This window comes from Camelus dromedarius, chromosome 4 (assembly GCF_036321535.1).
Source record: "Camelus dromedarius isolate mCamDro1 chromosome 4, mCamDro1.pat, whole genome shotgun sequence".
In the NCBI taxonomy this organism is placed as follows: domain Eukaryota; kingdom Metazoa; phylum Chordata; class Mammalia; order Artiodactyla; family Camelidae; genus Camelus; species Camelus dromedarius.
Window position 1 is genome coordinate 80,945,943 of NC_087439.1, and position 22,959 is coordinate 80,968,901.

At 51.2% G+C, this 22,959-nt stretch overlaps 1 protein-coding gene across 14 annotated transcripts in view; it reads right to left on the minus strand.

The window, feature by feature from the left end:
* The window catches only part of TNS1 (tensin 1), a 174,673-nt gene that overhangs the window by 53,495 nt on the left and 98,219 nt on the right, over positions 1-22,959 (minus strand). For 9 of the 14 annotated variants that reach the window (XM_064485155.1, XM_064485164.1, XM_064485158.1 and 6 more), the window contains one exon: positions 12,193-12,273. The exons of the other annotated variants lie outside the window; for them this stretch is intronic. In XM_064485155.1, coding sequence (XP_064341225.1) covers positions 12,193-12,273 — 81 coding nt within the window. The remainder of the gene's footprint in view (positions 1-12,192; positions 12,274-22,959) is intronic. 14 annotated transcript variants of the gene reach the window in all.

Here is a 22,959-nt window from a genome sequence, read left to right on the forward strand (position 1 = left end):
TGCAGGCTCCTGGGAAGCTCCAAGGTCACCCAGCACGGAGGGCACAGACTCGGCTCCCTGCCTCCAAGTTCAGCGCTCTTCCCCTGATGGCGCTTCAAGGTGAAGATGGCTGGAGTAGCCTGGGGGGCGGGGGGACTCTCCAACTGCGGCTGCACCAAGAACCTCACAACATAATACAGAGGGCTTGGGCAAGTGAAGGTGACAGATGTGTCCCCAGGCCCTCCTCAGGAAGGACCCACACACTTTACACAGATATCCTCTCACTTGACTTCCCCCAGAGAGAGGGAGTAGGGACAGAAAACCTGCCTGTGACCTTTATCTCAGACCCAGGGGACCAGTGCCTGGAGAGTGACTGACCTGCCCAGGCACAGGCCAGCCCACGCTGGTGAGACAAATGTGAACTTGCAGGGCCAGCCTCCAGCCTGGCCTTCAGCTCCCACGCCAGGCACTATAACCAGAGCCCGGCCCTCCCACTCCAGCCATCGGCCTATCCGGGCAGCAGATATCACAGGCACACTCGGGAAGGTAAAAATAGCTCCTGGGCCCACAACAACCGAAGGCCTTCTCTGCCAGACCAGGGCGCCCGCCTGGACACTCAGAGATCCCTGGCAAGGGGGCCGGCCGAGTCGCCAAGGACCCTGCCAAAGTTGGGAGGAAGCCACAAATGGGAGCCCACAGGAGGCCGGCAGGGGAACGGTCTGCACTGGGGGTGCCACAGATTTCAGGCCACATGACTGACGGGGGTGCTATCCTGAATAAATGGGAATGTTTCAGGAGCTATTCTATGTCTCCACCAAGCCCTCAGCTCACCCCATTCTCTTCCACCGTGAACTTTCACCCCTAAACAAGTGAGGTAACTGAGACACACTGCCCCCTTCCAACACCTCCCAAATCCAGACCTGAGGCGGCAGCTCTCACACAGGGCAGCGAGTCCAGGAGGGAGGTGGCAAGGTCAGCCCCATCCGCCTCTAAAGGAAGCACGGTGGGCCATGGCCCCCCACAGCCCTACGCCCTTCCCAGGTCCAGGCCCACCCCAGAACCCAGGCCCCAGGCACAGAAGCTGCCCACCACCCTCTCCCCAGGTCCAGCAGAGAGCCCCACAAGGACACACACGGGAGAGACAGCTGCCCGGCAGACACAGCAGACACTTACCCTCTGGACGGAGAGGGAGCAAGGGAAGGGAAAAGGAGCACTCTGATTTGCTCTCTGCTCTTTGTGCCTCAAGTTTCAAATAATTTCTCCATGGCTGCAGCTCCCAGTGCTGTCTGTGTCCTACCCGGGCTCCCTCGGACTGTCAGGGGTGGGAGGAGCAAGTGCCTCCTGCCTGCCCGTGCACCACACACACACACACACACACACACACACACACACACACACACACACACACACACACACACACACACCGCTCCCTCCCTCCGGCTCTCGCTCACTCGCTCTCTCCCCCTCTCGGCTCTGCTAGCGCTGCTTCACTCTGGCTTGTAGGAAGCCAGTGGGATAAAACTCTGTCTGTAATTTCAGCCAGCTGGGTCCCCAGGGCTTCACTTATCATCCTGTAGCTATGCAGTTCTCGAATGACATCACAGTGGCTTCCCAAGCCCTCCACATGGAGTGAGAAGTGGCCAGCCCAGCCCAGCTCCAGCCCCAGCACCAACCCAGTTGCAGCCCCACCTCAATCCCAGCCCAGCAACGGCCCCAGCCCAGTCCCATCCCAGAGCAGCCCAGCACAGCCTCAGAACAGCCCTTGCCCAGCCCAGGCCCCAAATGCATCATGGCCCCAGGACCAGAGAAGAAATGGGAGCAAAGCGGCTAGGATGTGAGGGAGAAAGAGGGAAGGGTGAGAGTTCCTCTGAGGGTACTGAGATTTATTTCCCCTAACTTTTCCACATTTTTTTCCCATTCTCAGCAAATGAAAGGCAGAACAGATGACAACAATTTTCCAGCTGCTGAACAATAAGGTGGAAATCTTTTTTTTCCCTCTCTCTCCCCGTCCTTCCCCCTCACAGGACAGAGTCTAAGAGCCAAGACACTTCCCTGGCTTATAAAAGGGGGAAAAAACCCAAGTCCCTGTGTTTCTCAGAGGTGACCAGAGAGCCTGAGTAGACGGACTGGGGTATTTGGGTAAGCAGGCTGCTGGAAGAGGGACAGGAGCCCCAAAGCGAGATTCTCAGTGCAAAGCTTTAGATTCTGGCCCAGTGGGAAGGCCAGTAGGTGCCTGGCCCAGGATACTGATCCACCAGGCCACCTGAGAAGCCTCCAGTTGACTGGCTATTGGTATTCAGCTTGTTCCCATCTGTGGCAATCATGAATGGCAGAGAGAGTAACTTTTCAGTGTCAGTGACAGCCACTCTCATCCCCAAACACCCAGGTCTGAAAGGGCTTGCTAAGCCAAAAGCCACATGAGCTGCCCCAAAAGTCCCCACCATTCCCCTCGTGTGCCCTAAAAAGTGCCAGCAAGACACCAAATTCCATCTTATACTTGTACTTTGATTGAATGTCCCAACCCAACACCCATAGGTGGTAGGAGACAGCCTGGGGTTTGCATCCAGGCCAGCGGGGGCTTCATGGCCTGGGTCTCCCCACCAGGGCCCCAGTTAGTCTGCAACCCCAAAGTGCTTCTGCAGCCACCCCACTCTGATGCCCAGACCCCTCACAGCCAGGAGTGCCACTGCAGGCTTGGGAGGGAGAGGCATGCCAGGTGCAGGCCACGTACTTCTCCCTCTTGGGAGCAGACACCTCACCCCCAGCCCCCTCCCCGCTGCCAGCATCACCGGCTGCTTCTCTCTGAGAGTAAAGGAGGAAAATGAGAGGAAGAACAAGTGTGCTGCCCTGTACTCTGGACCCTGCTCTATCGTAACTGATGAGATGGGGGAGGCCCCCAGACCAGTGTCAAAGACTTCACAGAAACCAGTAAGAATGGGGAAGGGAGAAGAGAGTTTTCACGCCTCAGACTCCAAACTGGGCGCAGGAGGGCTTCCGATTCTCCCAGTGCAGGATTGTTGTAAGACCACAATTTGGACAAACTACTGTAATTACCCTCCTACCTCCATGGAGCCTTCTAGAACGAACCAACAAACCACAGGTTCTTAAAAGGGTTAAGGTCAACCAGTCCAGCCACTTGCCTGTTCATCTAAGACAGTGTTAACCTAGATTTTATTTGCATACAACCTTCATGTTTATCTGCACATAGGAACCCCATCAATTTATTTTTATAAATTTTGTAAAATTCTTAAAATAAACTTAACATCAAGTAGCTCCAAGCATCAATATCCATGATATCACAGATTTGGTGTGAAAGCTCTATACTTTTTTTTTAATGTGCATTAAAATAAATACCCCTAAAATCACTGCATATATAATTACCAGTCTGGCCCACGTGCCATACTTTGGAAACACTACCACGCGGCAGTCCCTGTAAGTAGCATCCCGGTCCTGCAGTTTTCTGCTTCCACCCAGGGACTGGCTGCACCAGAAGCCTCTGGGGAGTTTTATAAAAGCCCTGATCCCCTGGCTCCACCCCTGACCTCCAGAGGCCAAACTGTGAAGGGTGGGGCCCAGGAATCTGAATTGTAAAATACACTCCAGTTGAGAATACTAGGCAGCCAGGTTTGGCAAAACAATTAAAAAGTCCTGGCTGTACTTACCTGTTTACTGCTATAGGGATCTTACTGTCCCCCCAAAGGCCCATTTCATCATTAGAGGTAGATTTTAGCTCCCTTCCTTTTCTACTGACTATTCTTGTTGTGCCCAATGGGGTGGCTCAGACAAGCCGAAGCTCTGCCACATGAGAGCTCTTCAGACCCTGAACGTGGTGCACACTGTCCTCCTGAGTCTCTCTGACAGGCAATCCCCCCCCAACCCCAGGACCGGAAGTCCCTGAGCCCGCCATACCATACTTTCCCTTCGCTTCTCTTCACCACCTGAGCACTTGCTACCAGTAGTTTTTATCATTCTGAAGCAAGGGACAACCCATGTGGGCTCTTTGACCTATGAGGAGCACCACAGGACTAACATCTCCCAGTTTCTGGAAACCATGCCTTTAATAATGCAACCTGAAGTTGTACCCAGCCCTTGTGACGCATGTCACTTCAGCATCTGCCAGGAACACGGAGGCTAAGAACATGGGCATAGAGTTCAAGCAGACACTGGTTTAAATCCAGACACTACTATTTACTAGCTTAGAGCAACCCTGGGCCAATTACTTAATTTTTTTGAACTTCAGTTTCTTTATCTGTACAATGGGTATCTCCGAGGGCACGGCGAAGACCGATGTAATATGCGTAAAGCACGCAGCACAGCACGCACAGGTGCTCTAAATGAGGCGGCCACACATATACAACCCCCACCACTACAGTATCTGCCTCTCCTCCTCCCTCCCTACCCAACCCCGCCCTGAACAGCTCCTGGGTGACCCTATCTCACTGGGCCCAGACGAAGCACGCTCATTGCTTAAGCTTCAGGACCTGTCCTTTCTCTGCTCAAAAATCGTGGCATCGAGTGTCCAGCAAAGAGAAGAGTCTCACGAAACAGCTGAGGATGTGATGTTCAATTAACAAACACTGGGACTGTCCCAACATCGGTTATTGCCAACATTGTACCTGAAAATGCCACTGCCTCTCCCATCTCCAGAGATGGCTTCAACACCAAAGACCGGAAGGAGGGAGGGATGGCATCTTTCCAGACCTGGGTTTTTGCTCTTTCTCTTAAGGAACAAAATGGCTGAGTGTTTTGGTTTCCAAGCAGCCCAGTCCTAGAACAGAAGCAGGAAGCAGAAAAGAGTGTCCCTAGTGAAGGGCTACTTCACATCCTACAAATGGGAGAAGTGAAGTCCCAGAGACAAGGGGCTGAAGGGATAGCTAGACCAGCGGTCCTCCCCTAGGGCATGGGGCATCCCAGGGAACATGCGACAATGTCTGGAAATATGTGGGGTTATCATTTGTAGAAGAAATGCTGTTGGCATCCAGTGGGTGGAGATGCGGCTAGACATCCTGTAACACACAGGACCGCCCCCACACTAGGCTCGCGTCCAATGTCAGCGGTGCCCCAGCCTAGAAGCCCTGAGCCAGACTGAGGGCAGAGGGAGTTTGGGATGTGAGAGACAGAGGTCGGGCCCAATTAAGGAGTCCTGGGTCCCAATCCCAGCCAAGCCGCTAACTCAACACTTGACCTTGTCCAAGTCATTTCCTTTTCCTAGGCTTCCATCTCCGAAGTGGTAAAATGAGAGAGAAAAGCAAGATAAGCTTTGAACTCTAAAGCTTCTGATTCTAAGCAGAACACAAGGAGGAGGAGAGAGGCCCGGGTGTCCCAAGCATCGAGATGTGAAGGTCTCAGGGGAGAGGGAGGACCCCAGGGAAAGGCGGCTGTCTGGGTGGGGTGCGGCTCAGGGTGTGGCATAGGAACAAGTCACAAACTCCCACAGGACCTCCTCCCTGTCTTCCAGGCCAGAGCATAGAGAAGGCAGGCGACCCAGAGCCCAGGGCGGGCAGGCTCTGGGCAGCCCTGGCATGGCCCCAGCCTTCCGGAATTTTCACTCCCCTCAGGACGGCAGCGGACAGGGCCAGGCTCAGGAACGGGTTCCCCAAGAGTAGGGCAGAAGGCTCAGTGCCAGAGGATTACGCAGGAAGGGAATCGTCAACTCCCAGGCAGACGGCTGAGTTGGACAAGGGTCTGGGTGTATCCACTCACCTCCCTCCCGCCTCTCCCCACTCGGATTGCCTCCGGGACATGGACATCATCTCGGTAGCAGTCCTCACTTGGGAGGGATGGCAGGAGAGTGAGGAAGGACGTTCCTGGGGCTTGGGGAGGCAGGAAGGATGAGATAGCACAACAGAACTGGGTGGGCGCATTTTAACTATGTGCCTGCACATTAATGGATGTTCTCTCGCTAGCTTCCACGTTGTCCTTCAAAGTAGGGCAACCATCTTCCTGGTAAAGAGGCTGGAGCTTAGAGGCTGTGGCTTGTTCAAGATCACACTGCCAATCTGACTCTTACGTTCAAGTTCTTTCTACTTCCCCGAGAGGAAGGAGGAAGGAGAGGGACAGGGCAGAGGATGAGAGCTTGGAGGATCCAGCAGGATGAAGGGAGTGGAGAGAGATGATTAAATCACAACTGGCCCAAACCCCACCATCCAAGTGGGTGCTGTCCCACCAAAGTGGTCCCCGGGAATTTTAAGCATTTATCCTAATGATGTTGCCAGGGCTCAAAGCATTTCTGTAAACTCGTAGGGAACTGCCTCAGAGCTGGTTCATAATGAGCCCATCTCTGCACTTAGGGTCTATCGCATGTCAATGGTACTCAACAAGTCCATCAAGAACCACACTGAAGTACTGATTACCAGGCTTGCCGTGTTTTACATGACAGCTCCCCTCACCTCACTGCTATGGGGATGTACAGTGGGGTGGGCTCCTATGCACGAGCAGTGGTTGTGTGCAGAGGGCTCTCTGTGGTTCTGTGTTTGAGTGGGTATGGAACGGGGATGGGTGGAGGATCTGGGTGGGTCTCCGCTTCCTCTCCCAAATGTGTCCCTCTGTGTGCATGGGTAGAAGGAGGCTCTTGTAGGCCCCTCCGTGGGGTTCTCCCAGGCACTTGTAGACAAGCTCACACAAGTGAGGAGATGTGAGCCAGAAGCAGGAAGGCCCTGCTGCAGAAGGACAAGCTGGAAGTGACCCTTCTTACCCACAGAAGCTACAGCACCATGGGGTACAAGCCTGGACAGGAGATAGGAGCCAGGGCACCACCACCAGCCCTCTTTCTATCCTTGTGTTGCATGAAGAGTTCCTGCCTGGTTCTCGAAGTTTCTCAAGCAGTATACAGACAGAGGGGGATGGAGGAAGGAAAAAGGAATGATCTGAGAAGCTTTGAGCTTTCATATCAAAATCTGATCTCACTGCCCCTAGAGAAGGAGAACAAACATCGAAGAACAAACATCAAAGAACACTTTGCTGCTAACAGTTTTTTAAGCAATCAAAACAACACAAGGGGCATTGACTGGCTGTAAGGATGTAAAGACATGGTCCCAGATGAGAAAGGCAGTCAGCCGCTCCCGGCCCCCACCCACCGACAGCTCTGCACTGCTTCCCAGAACCAGGGAGCCCGCCTGCAGCCTGAATAAGCCGGCTTGGGGTGGACCAGGCCCTGGCCCTGGAGGGTGGGAGGGAAGGCAAGCAGGTCCGACATCTGGAGCAGGGCACCTCCACCCCTGCAGGAGAGTCTTTCACGTGCAAATAATGCTTCAGCAGAGAAAGGGAGAGGCAGGAGAAAGGGGAGTGTGGCAAGGCTCACGAGTCCCCTCTGCACACAGAACCTGCTGCGGCTTTGTCAGAGCTCCCTACAAGATGCCTTCTCGCTCCCTAGAAGCTGTCACTCCCCTGATCTGATAGATGCGTGGGTGGAGGATTCACCTGAACCTCAACAAAACCCAGTCTTGCCACCAGCTCCCCTTTCTCACATCCCTCAGAGGCAAGACGGCTCTCCTGAGGACAGACCTCCACCCCACCTGCTGAAGCTAAAACCCACTCTCTCCAGCTCTGCCTCCCAAACCCTAACTGACCACTGCACAATAAAGAGATCCAGAGAAAGTGTTGTCTGGTAGCAACAGTAAACTGGGAGTCAAAGGGCCAGAGGACTACGGAGTGAGCTTGGATGGGTCTCAGTTTACTCCTCTGTGCAGTGGGAGAGTACAGCCGGGTCATCCCTGAACTCCTAGCCAACTCTAGATGCTCAAGGATCCAACTCAGAGAAGATGCTCAACCAGGCACTGTCAGGGTCTCAGAGCTCTTGAATTCTTTGGGCCTGACTCTCCTCACCTACTTGGTCTTGCCTGGGTGGCTCCAGGCTCCAAACTGGTCCAAGGCTATTTCTGCAGCAGACACAGAGCCCCTGGGGGATAGGACAGAAATGGTGACTTACAGGAAGTCTGGAAATACACACCAGGCTGCAGAGGTTCCAAGGGCCATGCAGGGCAATAAAGAGGTGGATTTATTTTCATCAGTGAAACGCCGAAACCCAGACTCCGGAGTGAGCTGACCCAGCAGAAGGCGGCAGGGAGCTCCCCCCGCCCCCCAGAGCAGAATTAGCTAGATCACAGCCTCCCAGGTCTCACCAATGGGGCCGATGATGGGAGGGGACAGAAGGGGAAGTCAGGGTTAGCCAGTTCAGCTAGGGTGATTCCAGGCCCCTCGGGCTGGCCTCTTCCCATCATGCCACTGGCCTGCAAGGGTCTCCAGGATGCCAGCACAGTAGTGCTAGGTTCACGTGCCCACTGGGGTGAGGCGGGGTAGCAGAGGGACAGGAGGCAGGGTGCCTCAGACTTCTGCCCTCATGAAGCTATGGTGAGAAACAGTGGACGTCAGAATCCCAGCTCTACATCTACCTGGCTGTGTAAACACTGGGAGGCTACTTAACCTCTCTGTGCCTGTTTCCTCATCTGTGAAATAGGAACAAGGATATTCAGTTCACAGGAGGATGATGAGGAGTAAAGGACATAATGGGTACCTAATAGACTCATGGAGGGTGTATACAGAAGGGAGAGGTAGATTTTCCTTCTAGTCCCTAACCAAACTGCTGTCTGGGAGTGCCAATTAATTCAATGCTTATGGAGGCCAATTTGGCATTATCAAAATTATATATGCATATATTCTTCCATCCAGCAATTCCACTTCTAGAAATTGGTCCTACAGACAGACTTGCACAAATGAAACTGTATTACGTACAAGTGAAAAGGCTACTCACTGCAGCATTTCTGAAAACAGCAGAAGATTGAAAACAACACAGATGTTCATGCTACTTAAATACAGTTAAAAAAATACTAGTTAAATAAAACACAGTACCTATATGCAGTGGAATATTATGCAGCTGAAAAAATGAGAAGGCTTTTTATATGCTATTATGAAAAGATCATCATACTATAGCATTAGGTGAAACAGCTCACGTACAAACCAAATCTTTACAGTGGCCACTATACCCTAAATGATCTGGTCCCCATCTCATCTGACCTCATCTCCTATTACAACCATCACTGCAATCACACTGGCCCCTTGGCTGCTTCCCAAACATCTCAGGTGGGCTCCAGCCTCAGGACCTTTGCACTTGCTGTTCCCCCTGCTCTTCCTCAGTTTTTGCTTGGCTGACTCCCTCACCTTCTTCAATTCTTTGTTCATGTGTCCCTTTCTCAGTGAGGCCTAGGCTGATCAGCTTTTTAAAAACTTTCAACTCACCATTCGATGTCCCACAACAACTTCCAATAACCCTCACTCTGCTCTATTTTACTCCTAGAGTATTTATCACCTTTTAACATGCTCTCCGGTTTACAGCTGCCCCTTGAATAATGCGGGCGGGTTAGGGGCACCAACACCCTACATAGTCAAAAATCCACATACTGTTTTCTCTGCCTCAAAAACAAAAGAATTAATAAATTATTCACCCGAGGGCAGGAAGCTGAAACAGTCTGGATAAAATCAGGATTCAAACCCTTGTTCTTTTCAGTCCACACATTGTGATCTCTAATTGAACACAAACTTTTCCCCACAGTTAAAGAGCCATAAAATGAAAATACAGACTTATATTTATTGAAAAAAATCCCTGTATAAGTGGACCTGCGCTGTTCAGATCTGTGTCGTTCAAGAGTCAAATGCACTTACAATGTCTTCAAAAAAAATTTTTTTTATATTGTCTGTCTTCTCCCACTAGGATACAATCACGACAAGAGCAAGGATCTTTGTTTTATTCACTATTATATCCTCAGCATCTAGAATAGCAGCACATAACAGGCACTCGATAAATATTTGTTTAATAAAAGGCAAATGAACAAATGGATGTTACTGAGGACAGGCCATGTACCAAAGAACACAAATGATTTGTTTTTCTCTTTTTTTCTTCTTCTTCAGCACAGCGGATTCAAGGTTACACCAGTAATCATGCACTCTCATTCTCCTGCATCCCAATACGTTTTCTCAAGTGGAAGAGAAAGAAGCAGCTTTATGGGTGCTCCAGGGGTCACCTGGGCCCACAGCCTGGCCAGCACTGATGATCGATGCCAGGGAGGCAGGATCTGTGGAGGTTAGGACTCTGGAAAGACCTGGGAGTGAGAGGCCTGCTCTGCCCCCAACTATCTGTGGGACTTCTGCAAATCCTCCAACCCCTGAGCAGAGGGAGCAGCTCACAATAGGAATGGAGCCTGGCACTTGGATGATGCCAGGGGAAAAGTTTCTGTAGGAAGAACGCAGGACTTGCAGCCAGAGGCTGGGGTTCAAAGTCCAGTTCAACAACTGGGATGGTTGAAAGGTAAACTGACTCTCACTCAGGGAAGCACTGTGTAAAATACCACTCAAGGGCAGGTGGCAGTATCAGTAACAGCTAATGTTAACTGATGTCTTTCTATGTAACCGACACAGAGCTGAGCACCCATCCATTACCTCATTTAATTCTCAGCCCTATCTAATAAACAAAAACTTCCCCAACTTGGGGAAGGAAACAGTCACCCAAGTCCAGGAAGCACAGAGAGTTCCACACAGGATCAACCCAAAGAGGAACACACCAAGGCACACAGTAATCAAACTGACAAAAATAAAGGATAAGGAGAAAATATTCAAAAATAGCAAGAGAAAAGCAACAAATAACATACACGGGAACTCCCATAAGGTTATCAGCTGATTTTTCAGCAGAAACTCTACAGACTAGAAGAGAGTGGCATGATATATTTAGCGATGAAAGGGAAAAACTTACAACCAAGAATACTCTATCTGGTAAGGCTCTCATTCAGATTTGATGGAGAAATCAAAAGCTTCACAGATAAACAAAAGCTAAGAGTTCAGCCCTATAGAAAAGGTATATCCTTGTTCCCATTTTACAGGGGAGAACACTGAGGGTCAGGAAGACTAAATGGTTTGCCCAAGGTCAACGGAAGCTAAGAGGCAACGCTGGGTCTTGAGCCCAGGCAGCCTGAGTCCAGAGCCCATGCTCTCAACCACTATGGCACCTCTATTGCCTCCCTAGGGTGCCCTGGGTTTCATCCCTTCCCGAGCTTCTCTAAGACACTGTCCTTCTTAACTTCAGAGGAAGCTGCCTATTACTGAAGGTGTGTGAGCTCAGCAACGTCGCCAGGATTTTAGAAGGTCTCTTGGCAGGAAACGGAGCATAGAGAAGAAAGAAAGAGACGTACAGGAGATGAGTCATCCACGAGCAGCTGGGGAAGTAGACGAAGGGGAACCAGGAAAGAGGGAAGGACAGATCATCCTCCAGATCCCAGATCCACTGAAACCTCTCCCATAAATGGCCTCAGAACTTTCTATTGGGCAGAAAGCAGGGCCTCGGGGAGCGGACCAAGAGGAACGGGCTCTGTTGCCTGAAGAGAAGCACACCAGCTAGTAGGTAGGAGGAGTGGGCAAGACGCAGACCAGCTCCAGAGAGGTACGGCCTCTCCAAGGCTGATGGAGAGATGGGCCTGAAAGCCAACACCATAGTGGAGAAGTTAAACTTTGCCAAAAAGCAAAGTAGCCTCAGTGAGCACTCACGAGCCAGCCCCAGGCAAACTGGCCTGGACCAGGAGAAAGAGGGCCAGGCACAGCCTCCAAAGGCACGGAGGAACACCCAGGGCCTGAACAGGTCCATCAAGGAATACTCCAGAACAATCCAGAAAAACAGCTTTCACCAGCTCTGCTCTCATTTAGCGCCCATCACTCAGCCACATCCACTGGGCAACAGATCTGGGCTGCAGGGGCTTACCTGCAGCAGGATTTTGTGTGCTGTCTTTTCGCTTAATCTCCTGGTTGTTCTCCTCTTGGACCCCGTGAATCCAGTTCCTCAGTGCTCCCCTCACTCTCACCTCCACCTTCTCCAACATTCCCTCTTTCACCAACCCCCAAATTCCACTAACATCCCACCCACCCCACCATGGGATGGGGGCAGCGGTGAGAGGAAGGCCAGGCCAATTTGATTGCTTTCTTTCCCTCAACTTTCTAGACTTTGAGCAATGTTGTTATGCCACTTTTAGTGAAAAACAATTCTGTTTTCAATGCCATTTACTGTCCCAGGCCCAGGATAAAGGCAGCCCCTCTGCGAAGCCATCCACCTCTGATCACCACTATCCCCAGAAGTTTCATCTCTCCTGAGAAGCATGGCTCTTGGCCAACATCCTTCTCCATTTGGCCATGGGTCACCGCAGATGGTGTACCTGTCTGATCCTGCCACACACACACCTTGCTCTTGTCTGCAGGCGACTCCAAGGCACCACTTTTTACAGCTCGGGGAGGGCCCACCATCTAGTAGATGATCTGTAACTATTGGGAAAGGAGGGCGGGGGAAAGGAAGGGAGGGAAGGAAGATGAAAGGGAGAAAGTAAGGAAATGAGGGGTAAAAGGGTACCAAAAAAAAAAAAAAATTTGATCAATGGGAGGTTGCATTTCTTTTCTTGGACACGGTTAGAGTTCATATCTTGGGGTCTTGCCGGGTCCAGCTAACTTGCACTTGTCTACAGGTCTGGCAGGAGGCAGAGAAGGCGGTTCAGGGGGAAAGACTGCGCGTTCTCCTCTTCCCTGGCCTGAAGCTGGATATTTGAGCTCAGCAAGAGGGCAGACGTGCCACTCAGGCCACTGGCCAAGAGCTCTGCGTCCGCTCTGAGTGTGGCTCCAGCCTTCCAACCTCTACCCGATAGCAGAGATTACGGAGGACCAAAGGCACATTCAGTCGGGAGGGTATTGATTTACTGAATGTTCCATGGGCAGACACTACTCTCCAAGCCTGCCAGCTGCCCCACAGAGCAGGGCCAGCTAAGGGTCCAAGGGCATCAGGACAAGCCCCACCCCACTCGGCCAGGAGCAGCGCTGAGCAGGTGGCCGGCAGATGCTGGGTCAGCGGTGTCATCTTCTTTACCCTGAAGGTCAGGCCGACCCCACATTTAAATTCTCAGCACTCTGACTTGTGCCAGCAGGTCCAGAGAGGACTCCCTCTTCGGGGAGTAGAAGGTACCAAGATCCTCCTCCAGAAGTCATTCTGTTCCTACCTCTGTCGCTATCTCTATGTAGATCACCCCACACTGAGAACTGTCTCCCTTGTTTCTCAACACTTCTGCCCAAGAAGGCCAAGAGGACAACCTCCCTGCCCGTTAGTCCACCCTCTCACAGTCAGGAAGTTCTACCAGGTGTCTAACTCAAGCCCCTCTTGCTGCAGTCTTCTCTGTTTTCCAGGCCAGTCCAGCACCAGTTCCAGAGTAGGAATGAGCTCAAATGAAGCAGCCTAAAGCATTTCAGGCTATGGATGAATAATCTTTTAGATCAAGATCACAGAATGATAAGAAGAAGTATCTCTGACTGGCTCCAGACCCCTACTCGCCCCTGTCAGAACCCTGCCTTCCCCATTTACTGAGGGTATTACCTCGAATGAGGTCCCTAACCTCTCTGTGATGGCCTCAGTTTCCTCACCTATAAAATGAGAGTGCTCATAACCTGGTGTTCACACAGAAGTATTCAGGCCTTAGTTGTGACAGACACCCCAGGACATGAGCGCCACATTCCAAAAGTAAGGCAGGCGATCACCAAGCAGGGCTTGCACAGAGAGATGGCTGACAACGAGAAAGTGAAAAGCCAACCCACAGAAAGGGAGAAAATATTTGCAAATCATGTATCTGATAAAGGACCTACTCCCAGAATATAGGAAGAACTCATAACTTAATAAAAAGACCAAAAGAAAAACAGCCAACTTTCAAAATGTGCAAAGGATGTGAACAGACATTTCTCTAAAGAAGATACGATGTTCAGCATCATTAATTACTAGGGAAATAAAAGTCAAAACCACAAGAAAATACCACTTTATACCCACCAGGATGGCTAGAACCTCCAAAATAGAAAATTACAAGTGTTGGTGAGGATGTAGAGAAATTGTAATCCTCATACATTGGCTGGTAAGAATGTAAGATGATTGCAGCCACTTTGGAAAACAGCCTGGCAGCTCCTTGAACAATTAAACACAGTTACTAACAGGACCCAGCAATTCCACTCATAGGTATCAATCCAAGAGAAATGAAAAAATAAGTCCATACAAAAACATACGTGAATGCCCATCGCAGCATTCTTCATACTAGCCAAAGAGTGGAAACGATGCAAATATTCATCCACTGCAGTAGATATAAAAACAAAATGTGGTAAAACCATGTAATGAAATACTGTTCAGCAATCAAAACAAACCAAGTACCAACACGCTACAACATGGATGGACCCTGAAAACATTATGCTGAGTGAAAGAAGGCCACAAAAGGCCACGTTCCGTATAATCCCATTTTCATGAAATATGCAGAACAGACAAATCTAGAGAGATAGAAAGTAGATTAGGGCTGAGGGTGGGGAAGGATGTGGGGAGTGACTGCTAATGGGTGGGAGGTTTCTTTGAGGGGGTGATAATATTCTAAGATTAGATTATGGGGATGTTGTAAACCCTAAATATACTAAAACCCACTGAATTGTATTCTTTAAGTAGGTGAAGTTATGGTATTAGATTATATCAATGTAATATTTCATTATATTTTATTATATTGGGAATATATAATATTAGCTGTTAAAATTTTTTTAAAGACAGGGTGGCTGAAAACTGTTTTGTGGCTCTAAACTACACCCTACACACACACTTCCAGGTCAAGGGAGTGAAAGGAACAGGAAGTGGGAGATTCTAAGAGGAATCTAAGAGAAGAATGTTTTAATGCAAGTGCCACCTGCCGGGGGCTTTTCCTGCACCTCAGTTCAATATGAGTCCGCAGGAGCATGGAAAACAGGAGAGCTGTGGCTAGCTCAGGCCTGCAAGTCCGCATGGTAAGCGGCAGACCTCAGTCCCAGGCGGTGCTCAGCCCAAAAAAAAGCCTAAGGGCTCCCACGGAGCAAGCAGAGAGAGAGCCAGCCTGGGGCTGCCACCTGGAGGGCTAAACTGTCTCAGCAGCAGGAGGCTGGAGGGAGCCAGGGATGCTGGGCCGTGGAAGGGTCGTGAGCCTCTGACAGAGCTGCAGCCACCCACCCGAAGGAGACAGTGAGGAGACACTTTGGGGAGTTTGAGAGCGGGTTGGGGGTGTCCCCAAAACACCCATGAAAGGGCTGTAGGAGAGAGACAGCCAGCATTTGACGCCTCTGGAATCTTCCACTGGCAAAGAGCTCAGAAGTCCGACCATCCGTGCCTGTGTCTCCACCCAGGGCGTCTGTGCAGCCTCACGGTGGTGCGGGCAGAAGAACGTTCTGTTCCTTTCCTTCCTTCCTCCCTTCACATAAATCAGGAAAACAGAGAGAAAACCTACTGAAACCACCACCCCCCGCCACACACACACACAGCTAGCTCCAGGTAGGAGCAGATGGGGGGAAGAACTAACGGGGCGCAGCACCAAGTTCACTGGCTCTGGGTGTATTTATTACTGCCCCGAGGCTCTTGTGTTACCTCAGTGTGATGAGAAAATGCACAGGGCTCGCTCCAATGTCATTCAGGGGCAGGGGAAGCTTTAAAACCACATCCTACAAGTTCTGCTGGTTCAGCCTAATGATTTCAGAACAGTAACCACCTATGGCACGTGGGCAGGAGTAACCAAAAGAACAGGTAGGTAATGCTGTCTGGCAAAGGGTGGGTACACAAGGCTAGCTATCATCTAGTCATTGTCTTTGTCACCATCATTACCAGCATCAGGGTTGTAGAGCTGAAGTCCCCTTGGGAATCCATCTTCCTCAATTCACTGATGAGGAAAACAGAACCAGAGAGGGGAAGTGACTCTTCCAAGGTTACACAGCAAGTCTCCTGACTTCCAAGCGTGGGGCTCCCAGAACAGAGCCAGCTACAGATGGTTCCCAGAGAGTAGAGGGGCCAGGGGATGTGGGTTTTTTCATAAAAGATAGGGTTTGCATGCCTTCAAAATAACATCTCTTTCTTCTTTCCTCCAGCACTTTGATAATAATAACAATAGACACAAATTATTGCCAGCATAGTACACCAGGTGCTGTTCTTTTCACATTTCATATGTTATCACATTGAGTCTTAATGATAATCCTAGAAGGAAAGTACTGTTCTTGTACCCATTTTACAGATAAGGCATCTGGGTGTCAGAGAGGCAAAGTGACTTGATCAAGGCACACAGTTAAAAACAACAGAGCTTAGTACCAGTTCTTCCAATCCTAGATCCCACAATCTTAATCTCTAAAGGAGACCTCAGTCAGTTCAACAATATTTCTGCTTTCTTCCACGCACAAATTCCCTGTCCCCTTTGAAGTTAGGCATGGGTGTGTGACATGTTTTGGCCAATGGAATGTGAGCAGAAGTGTGTCATGTCCAGACAGAAGTATGTGCAAGTCAGACTGTCCACTACATATTTCAGCAGCAGTGGTGGATGCATCTCTGATATGAAGCCACCATCAGCCTGGAGAAAGTAAGATGAACAGAGACCCCTGCCAATCCACACTGGACATGCAGCATGGGCAAACAATATGCTTTTGTTGGTTAAGCCACTGATAATTGGGGGCTGTTTGTTGTGCAGCAGAACCAAGCCTCTCCTGACTGACACAGCCACTGAGTGCTGCTACTTCTCACTCCAGTTCAAGACAGCTCAGCAGGTCCATCTTAGAACCTCATAAGTTACTAAAAGAAATAGTGAGCTCTCTTTATTCATAATTGCCAAAACTTGGGAGTATTCAAGATGTCTTTCAGTAGGTGAATGAATAAATATACTGTGGTACATCCTGGCAATGGCTATTTAGTGCTAAAAAGAAATGAGCTATCAAGCCACGAAAAGAGATGGAGAAAACTTAAATTCATATTACTAAGTGAAGAAAGCCAATCTACATACTGTATGATACCAACTGTATGACATTCTGGAAAAAGCAAAACTGTGGAGACAGTAAAAAAAGATCAGTGCTTGCCAAGGGAGAGGGGTTGTGGCAAGCCATGAAACGGTGGAGCATGAGGATTTTTAGGGCAGTGAAAATACTCTGTATGGAATTATAATGATGAATACATGTCATTATACATTTCAAATCCACAGAACATCAAGAGTGAACCCTAAGATAAACTATGGCCTTTGAGTGATAATGATGTGTATGTTCATCCAGGGTAAAAACTGCACCACTCTGGCCAGTAATGTTGATAACAGAGGAGGCTTTGTATGTGTCGGGGCAGAGGTTATAAGGAAAATCTCTGTACTTTCCTCTTGATTTTGCTGTGAACTAAAACTGCTCTTTAAAAAACTGTTATAAAAATCCTTATTGTTATAAGTCACCAAGACTTAAGATTGTTATTGCAATAGAATGGAGAAATACACTTTTAAAAAAAGAAACAATGAGCTCAGAGAAATGGAAATAATCACAACTGGAGCCCATTTTTATAGGAAATAAATAAGATCTGAAAAAAAAAAAAAAAGGAGTTACCAGGGACATCCAAACCCAAATCTCCTGTCTCCCAGGCCAATGTCTGTCCGGGTCAGTCTGTCTCTCCAGATCCTTCACTTGTTTCTCTTTCTTTCTCACTCTCTGCCTGTTTGTGTGTCTCTCTCAATAAAAATCAGGGAATCATTTGTCAAGTCCAGCTCATGAGAGTCACCAGACCAGGGGCTCCTGGGAGGCTCTTCCCCAGCTCAGACATAGGAATGTGGCGAGGAGGTGGTGTCCTACAGAGCTGGCCGCTCTCCCCAGAAAGAGGGGATTCCTCTCCTCACAGAACCGAGGGCTGAGAAGCTCGGGTACAAAACCAAGCCCCTGTGGCTCCAGCCCCTGGCTCTGGCAGGGCTGCCCACGGAAACAGAAGGGGTGCTGGGCATCATGCAGGGGTGGGGTGGTTCCCAGCCCCTTCCCCATCTTCAGCTAGGCCAACAGACTTGTCATTTCTCCCTTCATTTGCCTTTTGGCTCGGAGCAATCTGCTGTTTCACCCAGCACCAGCCCCTACTCCTGGGTCCTCTCTTTTTAAGTCAAGAGAAACTCTAATCAACTCAGTGTCCAAGGAGGTCAGGGAAGGGTGGCAGTGAGTGAGTGGGTAGTGAGGCAACTCAGGCCTGGTCAACCTGCAGGCTTCTAGGAGGTGGAGGGCAGCCCAAACTCCCTCAGCCTGGCACTTGCTTCTGGGAAGGCTTGCCCTGGAACACTCTGGAGGAATTTGGAGATGACTCTGTGCAACATAGACAAAAACACAGCCCCACTCCCACCCACCAGGAGCCAGGATCTGGGCACGGGGCTTCAGGACTCAGGCCAAAGAGCTAATGGGGTTTCTGGAGGCTGTGAAATGTGGTGTCAGCCAGAGTGCTGAGCTGGCAGGCTCCGGACCAAACCAGAGAAAGACAGAGAGCAGGAGGCTGGTGGGGACCAGACTGCTTTCCCTTCCACCCACCCAGCACCTTCTCTTACTCTGCACTCAGGGCATCCGACTACTGGCGACCCAGAAGACTCCTTCCCAGGCATTATGTGCTGAATTGTGTCCCCTGAAAATTCATATGTTGAAGTCCTAACCTCTAGTGCCTCAGAGTGTGACTACTTGGAGGTAGGGCTTTTAAAGAGGTGATGAAGTCAAAACGAGGTTGTAAGGATGGGCCCTAATCCAGTTGGATGTGTGTCCTTAAGAGAAGAGAGAAGGCGGCCATCTACAAGCCAAGAAGAGAGGCCTCAGGAGAAACCAAGCCTTCGACAGCTGGATCTCAGGCTTCTGGCCTCCAGAACTGTCAGAAAATAAATGTCTGTTGTTTAAGGCAAACAGTCTGTGGTACTTTGTTGCAGCCTCCCGGGCTGACTAAGACACCCGGCCCCCAGCTTCACCAGAGCATGCTGCTCCCCAAGTAAGGAGTCCCCAAAATTGCCAGCACTCCTCTGCTCCCCGGCCACCTGCTCCAAGACATGGAAGCTTCTCCGATCAGAAAGTTCTTCATTTGAGCTTCCATTGGATTCTTCCCCTTTCATCACCTCCCCCTCCTCTGGCTTAAGTGTAGGGGAGCCAAGTGTCCACGCACCATGGTCACTGCAGCCTTGGTCCCCCACAGAGAGGCACACTCTCCCTTTCCCCTTAATTTCTGGCTCTATTTCCTGGACCCACGCCTACCCTGTGGGCACCCTGTCCTCTAAGGTGAGGAGCTGGACAACCATCCTGAGTTCAGGGTGTGGGGAGAAGAAACTGAGCCTGGGGGTGGGAAGGGATTTGGAGTCAACATTTGGATTCACAAGCCAACCCCACCCCTTATCTCATGGTCCCAGGCGAGATCGCTGACCTCCCCACATGCTGGGGACCTGAGTGGTCATCACCCCACGGGTTTGGGACAGAGTGAACCAAGATCATGGAAGGAAGGTCCCACACGTGAGGACTTCCTCCTCCTTGGGCAGGTCCCGTCCCCCTTCGAGCCTCAGTTTCCTCTCTGTGGCCGGAAGGCATGAGATGTGCTCTGTGGTTTGGGGAAGCAGGCCTGCAGAGACCAGAAGTCCCCACCCGGCTTTTCCTCCATCATCTTGCTACTGAGACTATTGGGGGATGTCCTGAGGGAGCGGAAGGGCACATTGGGTATCACTGTGCTGTACGCCCTCAATTGGAAACCTGCACAGGAGCTGTGTTGTGGGGATGCGGGAAGTGAAGAAGGGGTTAAGTCCAGAGCAGTTCCCGACAGGATGAGGAGGGTTAAGTCAGCGTCATCTGGAGGGCTTCCCAGAGGAGTAGGCACTCTGAGCCCAGTGCTGACCACCTCTCGCTGCAGGGATGGCCAAGGTGGGGCCCAGGCCAGAGATGACCTCTGTCACCAAGAGCCCGGCTCAGTGCCACCCCCAGCCACTCTGAGTCACCCAGTGGGCTCCAGAGGTACTGGCCTGGCCCCTCCTGGGCCCTCCTCTGGCGGGCCTGAAATAGGAGAGATGGGCCACTTCCAGAAATGGCCTCACCTCACCTAGGACACACCACCTTCATATTTTGAGAGGTCAGCCCCTCACCAGAGTGAGCAGTCCCTCCTGTGGGGGAGGAAGGGAGACAGAGGACATCAGTGGATGTACCTCAGCTGCTCCTGGCACTCAGGCCCTGCTAAGTACCTGCCACAGGTACTATACTCAGTGCATCACTGCATGTAACCCCTCCTCATCCTCAGAAGCAGGGCCAGGGTGATCTGGACTGTCCAGTGGTGAGAAGTGGGGGACAGAGCTGACAGACACTCACCCAGGCTCAAAGGGGCCCAGATATTGTCACAGGACATCCCCTGGCGATGTCGGCCAGTCAAGGATGCTATAGCAGTTAGCACTGGGGTTTCACACCAAGACCCGCTCTTGACCAGTGAGACAAACTTGGCCAGGTCACTTAAGCCCCCTGTGCCCTAGATGATCCCCCACCCAGGGCTAATAACAGTGCCAACCTCACAAGGTGGCCATGAGCATCAGATGAGATGGCAGCTATCAAGTGCCTGGCATCGTGACTGGCGCATGGCAAAGCCAGAGCTGGACACCAAGGCCAAGGGAGCTCCTCCCTTGGTCCTGTCGGCAGACCCCTGAGATGCCAGTCACAGTCACTATCGACATGGTAGAGACTCACAAGGAAACACAACAGGCAGCCCCCCTGCAGCTCCTGCTCCCCCAAAAGGTGCTCAAATTGACCTATCAACGGAATCCCTGTGTCACAGCAGGGTAAACTGAGGCCCCAAGAGAATGGTGTCTTGTCAGAGGATTTGAACCCGGACAGTTTGGCTCTAGAGGTCACAGTCTTAACCACTGTACCAACTGCCTTTTGTGAAAATCGCTACAGTAATCCGAGGAGGTGAAGACTGTCACCATTCCACGTTTGTCGTGAGGAAACAAAGACCACAGGAAGGTGAAGACCCAGGGCACACAGCTGCAGAGGGCAGACAGGAGGTGTGGCCCAGGTAGCTGGGCTCTAAAGCACACGTGCTCACCCCCTGCACTCAGCGCCTTGGGGCCAGCCTGCCTCTCCTGGTCCAGGGCCTCCCCGGAGAGCAGGCAGAGCTGCCTCAGACACCACATCGCCCCCCGCAAAGCCATCCCCCAGCCCTAGGACAGCTCCGGCCGACAGCCAAGCCCCTCCCAGGCTCCAGTGTGAGCCACCTCCTGCGCTCCCAGAGTCTTGGGCATTAGGCATCCATATCCTAGCTAGCACATGGGGAAACTGAGACACAGTGACCAGCCCACAACCAGGGAGACAGACACAGGCCTCCTGCTCTGCTCTCTTGACCAGAAAATTAGCCAGAACAGAATGCATTTACCTCTGGGCCCCAGAATCTAGAGCCTTCCAGAAGTGCTTCAGCCAGGAGAAGCAGGACGAGGATAACGATCACTGCTCCCGCCCCAGGGCCACCCGCCTCGCTCTCCTGTCCCTGTCGGAGGTGCAGCCCAGAGACAGCGGGGAGCACACAGTGGGACAGGCAGGGTCTGCCCCAGTGACCACCCCAGCTGCTCAGCTCCAGGCCCAGGCCAGCCAGGCCTGGGAGGAGGACAGCATGGCAGTGAGCTGCTCCCCTGCCCTCCCTTCCCACCCTCGGGCACGGAGCCAGCATCTCAGCCTCCAGACAGGAGCCCCTCTGTCCCTACAGGACAAGCTGACCTTTAACTGGCCAAAAGGTCCCACTGGTTCCATCCCCCTGCCTGGAGGAGCAGATCAGAGGAGAGGAGGGCTGGCAAGGGGTCAGGAGAGGAGTCCAGGGCCTCCCTCGCCCTCTCCTTCCTCCCCTTCCCTGCTTCTCTGGTCTGCCCTCTCCCTGTCCCCACAGCTGACAATATCCCAAGCCCCATTCTTCCCACAGCCACTCCTTTCCCCTTAAGTATTTTACCTTTTGTTTGCCTGGCACTTTATGGCTTACTAAATGTTTTTACATTTATCATCACATTGAATCCACACTAGGGAGAGATGAAGAGACACTGAAAAATTCCTTCAAATTGCCAAGTGTTCTTGTTAAAAATGCAAACATCCCCAGAACAATGAACAATTAGGCTGGCAGCCACCGGTACCTCCGGACTAATTCACTTCATCCTCCTCCTCCTCAGTTACTGGGCACAAGGGGATGTGGTTGGGGCGAGGGGAGGAGCAATTTGAGGGGACAGCCTCAGCGCAGTAGGGAGGACGCTGGTGGATGGGCTGGGCCCCTGGGGAGCGGAGAAGGGTGGGAATCAGGTAGGTACGAGGACCAACTTTCAACATGGCAACGTTGCACATGAACATACTCCCAACAAATCCTCAGTTCTAGCCCAACCACCACCCTCATCCCAGTCTGAAATCCATCAGTCATTCTGGTATCTCCAAGGTCAGAGGGAGAATCTTTATGCAAGAAAAGGCCTACAAGATTTTCAGGGTGGAGTAAAAAAATCCACAACCTTGGCGATGGAGGCAGGAGGCAGGGTGAGGGTGCCGCATCTACCTAGCCCAGCTCTGCCACATGGCCCAGGGTCCCCGGGACGGCGCAGACCACCCGAGGACCAGCTCCAGCTGGGAAGAGAAGCACAGAGGCTGGGACACCAGTGCCCTTAAAATGATACATCCTGGTCGTGGGGTTAAATCAAGAGATGCTTCCTCCTGGGGGACGGGGATCTCAGCTATCCCAGCTGAAGATGGATGGGGGGGTGGGCCAATGGTCCTGAGGTCCTCCCAGCTCCCATATTCTGTGGTCCCGGGACCAAATCAGGGTAACAAGCCTGTGGCCAAACCCCAGCCAGGGTGTCTCAAGGGTTCCTGTGCTCCAGACATGCTCACTTTCAGAGGCCCGGCCCTGCGTCCCATCACACATATTCAAATGAACCACATCAATCAATATAATTCATATCTAATTCTCAAGAGTTGAACAGAGTTGCAGATGAACATCTGACATAATGTTAGGTTTTGTAGCTAAATTAAACATGTATTAATTTCAATTCTGCTGCTTTCTTTTCAAATTTTGGAGCCTCCCGGTTTGGTTCCAGCTCGCAAACATTTTCGTTGGCTGTTGATGAAAGCTGGAGGGCCCTAAATGCTGTGTCTACATTCCTAGTGCTCTGACCCCAGAGAACTCAGGCAGCG